At 43.6% G+C, this 6573-nt stretch overlaps 3 protein-coding genes across 3 annotated transcripts; all 3 read right to left on the bottom strand.

Moving 5' to 3' along the window:
- Positions 1 to 657: 657 nt before the first annotated feature.
- Positions 658 to 2295, bottom strand: LOC142235474 (uncharacterized). Its single transcript, XM_075306727.1, has one exon. It carries the CDS (start codon positions 2293 to 2295, stop codon positions 658 to 660), a length of 1638 nt encoding a protein of 545 aa, XP_075162842.1.
- Positions 2296 to 2320: 25 nt separating this feature from the next.
- LOC142235465 (uncharacterized) lies at positions 2321 to 4086 on the bottom strand. The gene is made up of 2 exons (XM_075306723.1): positions 3418 to 4086; positions 2321 to 3343 (listed from the first exon to the last, which is right to left on the bottom strand). Exons 1-2 carry the CDS (start codon positions 4084 to 4086, stop codon positions 2321 to 2323), a joined length of 1692 nt encoding a protein of 563 aa, XP_075162838.1.
- Positions 4087 to 4458: 372 nt separating this feature from the next.
- LOC142235456 (uncharacterized) lies at positions 4459 to 6078 on the bottom strand. The gene has a single exon (XM_075306714.1). It carries the CDS (start codon positions 6076 to 6078, stop codon positions 4459 to 4461), a length of 1620 nt encoding a protein of 539 aa, XP_075162829.1.
- Between the last annotated feature and the right edge of the window lie 495 nt (positions 6079 to 6573).

Below are 6573 nucleotides of genomic sequence, written 5' to 3'. Positions count from 1 at the left end.
CAACAAATCCGTCATGAAAACATGCATTTTTTGCAAGTTATTTGCAATTAGAATTAACTGGATACTGAGCGATAAGATGAGTTGAGAGCGGTAGAGATTTTCGTTGTTTGTCAGATTCATGAGTCTACTTATTTTAAAATTAATTTTTTCAAAACTCTCCTGTGTCCGAGCTTCAGATTGCTTCATGAGATTAAGGGTAGAGTCCAGAAATGATGTTTGGTTCCGCAGTAGGTCTTGCAGTCGAGCTTCGTTGGTTTTAATACTATTGATTGTTCCTGACATTTTCTCAGCATAATTTGAGTCCAGAACACCAAATAATGAATTTGCTATGTTGCCGACTATATCTATTGCCCCTCGTTTCTTCCGTAGAACGAGATTTTCTGGAGTGGCTGGCAAATCTTTCTGGATATTGTAGAAATGGGTTATTAGGTCACTACATTGATCGCGGAAGTGTGAGTGATTGCATGTTTTCGCTAAGGCATTGGTTCCGTTGATGAAGAGCTGCAGTTCCTTATGAAGAGGTGCCAGTTCGAAATATATCAGAAGCTTCCATTCTGATAGAATTGGCTTAATGTTACCAATACACTCAAAATTTATACCGGGGTTGCCTTTAATCGGAGTATAGGTAACTTGTTGGCACATCACTAGTGGGAGGAATCATGCTAGAATAACTAGCATGCTGGTTGTGGGAAGGTTAGCACGTTTTGGAGGTGGTGAACCATTGTCTTTGTCGCTAGATGCGGCGCTGCGGCTAAGCGGAAATGAATTATCTCCTTTTTCGTCGTTAGTTTGTTCTAGAGGGAGAGGAGCGAGTAGGTGAATGGCTCGCTTAATGATACCGCTTGAGGTTTTTACTGCAGCTGCCCTGACGAAACCATCTGACCCTGGATAAGTTTCAATGACTTTACCAAGTCTCCAGTTCATGACAGGCAAGTTATCTTTAATTGCGACTATAGTGCCCAATTGCAGATTTTGAGATGCAGTTTGCCATTTATTACGCTGCTGGAGTTCATTGAGATATTCCTGGGACCATCTTTTCCAGAATTGGTGTTTTATTCGGGATACTAACTCCCATCGTTTTGCCAAAGTTGATGATGTTGCTTGGGCTGTGACGTCTACTTGAGCAGTTAGAGGTTCTCCAATCAAAAAATGGCCCGGAGTCAGTGCAGCGGCGTCATTAGGATCATTTGGTAGTGGTGCTATTGGCCTAGAGTTTAGTATCGCTTCAACCTCTATGACAATGGTTTCCATTTCTTCATAAGTCAAGGATGCACTCGATATTTCCTTTATCAGAAGACCTTTAGCGGATTTTACAGCTGCTTCCCAAAGTCCACCGAAATGAGGAGATCGCGGAGGTATAAAGTGGAAAGTAATGCTTCTAGTTGCCCATTCTCGTTGTATTTTTTCTTGAGCTGTTGTTGAGAATAACGAGGTTGACAGCTCTGCGAGTTGATTTTTTGCTCCCACGAAGTTGGTAGCGTTATCACAATATAGGTTTTGGCAATGGCCCCTTCGGCCAATGAATCTTTTCAACGCCCCAATGAAGGCATCGGTTGTAAGGTCCGTTACAAGTTCTAGATGAACGGCCTTTGTTGAAAAGCAGCAAAATATCGCAAGATATGCTTTCTGAGGTCGTTTTCCTCTTGTTTTGAAATGTACCCAGATTGGTCCGCAATAATCTACCCCTGCGTTTATGAAGGGCCTTGCAGGCGTTACTCTTGGCAAATTTCCCATAATTTGTTTCAGAAGCTTTGGTTTTGATCTTGCACATTGAATACATTTGTGAACAGTTTCACGAGCCAAATGCTTTCCTTTGATCGGCCAGAAGCGTTGTCTCACCGTAGCAAGGAGTGCGGTAGGTCCGCAATGCTTATTTTCCTTATGTAACGATTCGAAGATTAGTCGACTTATTGGGTCATTGAATGGCAAAAGCATGGGATGTTTGGCATTAAAACTCAAAGTCGATTCTTCTAGTCTACCTCCAACTCTTAAAACTGTATGTTCGTCCAAAAACGGCGACAAACCTTTGATTTGACTTGAGCCTTTAAGTTCTCTATGCTTCTCCAGTTGTAAAATGTCTTCTTTGAAGTTAAAATGCTGTGCGATACGAACTATGACAATAAGAGAATCGTGAAGTTCAAGGGGAGTGAGGGTTGGCCTGTTTTGTCGATTTTCTTTACGGGTTTTGGAATTTTTAATAAATCTCAGAACATAAGCAACAATTCGTTGGAGTGTCTTCAAGGAATTCCTGTGATTTATTTTGTACAAGAAGTTTTCTGCATCAGCGGCCAACATTAGGTTGTGGAGGTTCTGCTTTCGTTCAGTGAGAAGGAAGAAACGCAGGAGGCCAATGTTTCTCGTCTCCGTGAAGAAAGAATGGTCCAAGCATCCATTGGGTTGTTTGTTTCAACTGATGTGGGTCTGATCCCCTAGATATGATGTCTGCTGGGTTATCTTTGGAACTAACGTGTCTCCATTGTTCAGGAGTCGTGTTGTCTTGAATTGAAGCAATACGATTAGCGACAAAGGTGTGAAAGGAGGATGATCTTGAGTTGATCCAATTTAACACTATTGTGGAATCAGTCCAGTAGTAAGTGGGTGTTGTCATCATATCTAAATCGTTCTTAACTTTAACCGCCAAGTTGGCTCCCAGCTGTGCAGCGCATAATTCTAGCCTTGGAAGCGTTTGTTGTTTAAGGGGTGCTACTCGGGATTTCGCACAAAGGAGGTTTACAAGTATAATCTTATTCGGTAAGATTGTTCTAATGTATACTGCTGCCCCGTATGCCTTTTCTGATGCGTCGCTGAAGATGTGGAGCTGAGTGTTTTGAGAAATATGTCCCTTATGGACATGTCGGTGAACGGGAAAGGTTTCAAGTGACTTGAGGCTCTCTCTAAAGTTTCGCCATCGATAGTCGAATTCTGAAGGTACGGCTTCATCCCATGAAAGATTTAGATTCCATAGTTCTTGGACAAAGATTTTCGCCCTGACGACTACAGGAGATAGCAAACCTAGGGGGTCGAAAATACGTGCAAGATCTGAAGTGACCGTCCTTTTGGTCACTGACCTGATTGGCGCTAGGTTGACCTTTACTTTAAGTTGGTCAGCTTTGGGTAACCAGGCCAATCCCAAAGTTTTGGTATAATTGGTGTCATCTGTGCTGAAGTCCAGGCTAACTTCTTGGTCGCACTCCGGAATGTTATGAAGCAGGTGGATATGATTGGCACTCCACTTTCGTAAATTAAATCCGTATTGCGCCATGACTTGTTGCAGTTGGCGCTGGATTTCCAAAGCTGTATTCAAGTTGTCTGCTCCGCCCAGGCCATCATCCACATAGAAGTTCTTTTCCAAAAAACTAGCTGCTAAAGGAAATGCATCTTATTTTCCCTGCTTATTTCTTTCAAGCATCTAATTGCCAGATAGGGGGCTGGTCGGGTTCCGTATGTAACGGTATTTAATGTGAAGTAGTTGATAGGTTCGGTGATATTGTTCCGCCACAGGATAATCTGATATGGTCTGTCTTTAGGATGTATCAGTATTTGGCGAAACATTTTTTCTATGTCTGTGGTAAACACGAAACGTGGCAATCTGAAGCGTAGCAGAATAGCAAACAGATCATTCTGTAGTGTTGGGCCAGTATATAAGACATCGTTCAGTGACTTTCCAGAGGATGTTTTTGTTGAAGCATCGAATACTACTCGGAGTTTAGTGGTGCTGCTTTCAGGTCGTAGGACACAGTGGTGAGGAATAAAATATTTTGCTCCTGTCACATTGTCTATGTTGACTTTAGTCATATGGCCTAGTGCTTCGTATTCCTTCATAAACTGTATATATTGTTGTTTTAAGGTAATGTCTTTGGATAGTCGCCGTTCCAATGATAGGAAACGGTTAAAAGCGAGACTGTGTGACTCTCCTAAAGAGCTTGGTTCGGCACAAAATGGAAGCTGAATCTTGAATCTTCCTTCTTTGTCACGTCCATTATGCTGATTAAAGTGAGCTTCGCACTGTGCGTCATGTATCGATAGTTGCTTCTGTGTATTATCGACTTCTTCCAGTTTCCAGAATCGTTCGATTGTCTGGTTCATGCTATCTTCATCAGTTAGTACTCCACATATTGATGTTTGCAAATGTTGATCAGATACCTTCCCTGATGCTATCCACCCAAGTGTTGTGTTTTGCAAGATTGGAAGGTTGTCTCCTAGTTGGATTTGTTCTATAGCGAGTAGCTGATGATAATATTCTGCGCCTAATAGGATGTCGATTTTGCCTGGACGGTTGAAGGTAGGGTCTGCCAGCGTTATATTCTTGGGAATTAGCCATTTATCAATGTGGATAAATTGAGCAGGTTGTGGAGTAATTATTTGGGGAAGTACGAATGCCTCCAAGCGTGATGAGAAATTGTTATATCTTGACTGGAGCGAAATGTTCACTCTGTGTTGAACCTTGGTCCGATTTCTTCATATACCACTAATTGACATAGTCGTAGGTCTACTTGGTAGACCGAGTCGGGCTACTAATCTTTCCGTAATTAGGTTGACTTGAGATCCCGAGTCGAGTATTGCTTTGCATTCGGTTTCCAGACCATTCGCCTTAATCTTGACCAATGCGGTTCCTAGTAGAATATAGGGCCTTCGAGATTCAGAGTTTAAGGCCAAGCTTTCAGCTATGACGGATGGGGTAGTGATAAGCGAAGCCGCAGTGGATTGGTTGGAAGTTGTTGCTGATTCTAGTGTTTTGGGGTGTTCCATTTGATCTTCCTTGATTGATCTACCTGAGGATTTGGAGGGTTGCGTGTGAGATTGTTCAAGGTGGACGAGCGTATGGTGCTTTCTCCCACATTTTTGGCAGCGGCCTAAATTCGAGCATTGTTTCGTGGAATGTCTGCTGCTAAAGCAATTCACACATAACTTCTGTCCCAGTACAAGATTGAGGCGGTGTTTTGTGCTGAGTAGAGCGAATTCCTGGCATCGGTATAATTGATGAAAGTCCTTCTTACAAATGATGCAATGTCGGCTTTCCGGACTGGGCTGGGAAGTCAGGGCGCAATTTTTGGAGCTATTGATAGAGGTTTTTTCCTTTACACTCATTGCTTCCAAAGTATGAAAATAGTTCTCCAAGAACGATAGGAAGTCGCTTATGGTTTGCAGTTCCTTCGGATTTTTGATCATTTGTTCATATTGACTATGAACACCTTTATTCAACTTTTTAACGAGGAGGTGGATTAAAAGTGGATCCCATGACGAAGTCTGGAGTCCCATGTTGGAGAGAGCTGCCAAACATTGTTTTGTTGTGTCATGTAATCGCTTGAGGGCACTTAAAGATCCAGCACCTGAGGGTTGATCGAGCATCCTTTGGATTGCCGTAGCTGCCATAACCCTCTTGTTGTTATAACGATGTTCCAACAATTGCCATGCCGTGGGATAATTGTCTTCTGTTATGGCAAGGTGCGCAATAAGGCTTGCTGCTTCGCCCATTACGTGGTTTTTCAAGTACCACATCTTGTGAGCATTTGGAATTTTCTGCTCATGGATAATTTTTGTGAAGAGATCCGAAAATGATATCCATTTCATATAGTCACCATCGAATTTGAAGATAGTGACTGCAGGCAGTGGTAAAGCAGTTGGTCGGGCCACAACTTCCGGGTTGGAGAAGGTTGAATCCTTGCTGGCACTAGAGAGTTGGATAACTGCTGCCTGGGCCTCTTTCTCGAGCCAGATGTATTTTGCAGTATCGTACCCGAGTAGCTCTGGGTCTGAGTACTTGTCTAGAACATCGTCGTTGAGGCACTCTATCTGTTGCCATAGACGATTTATTGTGGCCATTTTCACCTCATAGTAGGTTCTCTCCTGGCCACTAACTTGCAAACCTTCTAGTTGCCGACTCAGGGCTTCCATTTTGGCCAACGAACGGCTAATAAGACCGTCGTGACCGCTAGTGGCACCCACCTGTTCGTTCTCCTTATGTAAGGATTGTACGCTTGGAGGGTTCTTTGAATCTTTCTTAATATTTCTGATGAAATTGGCGATGCCTTCGCCGATATCCTTCAGCTGTCGCAGGAGCTCAATCTGAGTTTCCATCGTAACGAAAGTTGACTGGTATAGATTATAGGAGCAAAGGTCCTGTTGATTAATTGTAGAGACGAAGGTCCTGTTGAGTAGTTATAGGCACAATGGGTATTGTAGGCACAAAGGGTCCTGATGAGTGGTTGCAGGCACGAAGGGTCCTGATGAGTGGTTGCAGGCACAAAGGGTCCTGATGAGTGGTTGCAGGCACAAAGGGTCCTGATGAGTGGCTGCAGGCACAAAGGGTCCTGATGAATGGTTGCAGGCACAAAGGGTCCTGATCGGTGGTTGCAGGCACAAAGGGTCCTGATCAGTGGTTGCAGGCACAAAGAGTCCTGATGAGTGGTTGCAGGCACAAAGGGTCCTGATGAGTGGTTGCAGGCACAAAGGGTCCTGATGAATGGTTGCAGGCACAAAGGGTCCTGATCGGTGGTTGCAGGCACAAAGGGTCCTGATCAGTGGTTGCAGGCACAAAGAGTCCTGTCACGGTCGCCAAAGTGTTAGTGCTTG

Source organism: Haematobia irritans, chromosome 1, assembly GCF_050003625.1.
Source record: "Haematobia irritans isolate KBUSLIRL chromosome 1, ASM5000362v1, whole genome shotgun sequence".
In the NCBI taxonomy this organism is placed as follows: Eukaryota; Metazoa; Arthropoda; class Insecta; order Diptera; family Muscidae; genus Haematobia; species Haematobia irritans.
Note: the sequence above shows the minus strand (reverse complement) of the source record. Positions and strands in the feature narration are given on the sequence as shown.

Coding starts and splice junctions, on each gene's coding strand:
- LOC142235474 (XM_075306727.1), bottom strand. CDS start 2,295: ATGTTGGCCGCTGATGCAGAAAACTTCTTGTACAAAATAAATCACAGG.
- LOC142235465 (XM_075306723.1), bottom strand. CDS start 4,086: ATGAACCAGACAATCGAACGATTCTGGAAACTGGAAGAAGTCGATAAT. Junction 3,344..3,417: donor CCCGACCAGCCCCCTATCTG/GCAATTAGATGC, acceptor TTTTTGGAAAAG/AACTTCTATGTGGATGATGG.
- LOC142235456 (XM_075306714.1), bottom strand. CDS start 6,078: ATGGAAACTCAGATTGAGCTCCTGCGACAGCTGAAGGATATCGGCGAA.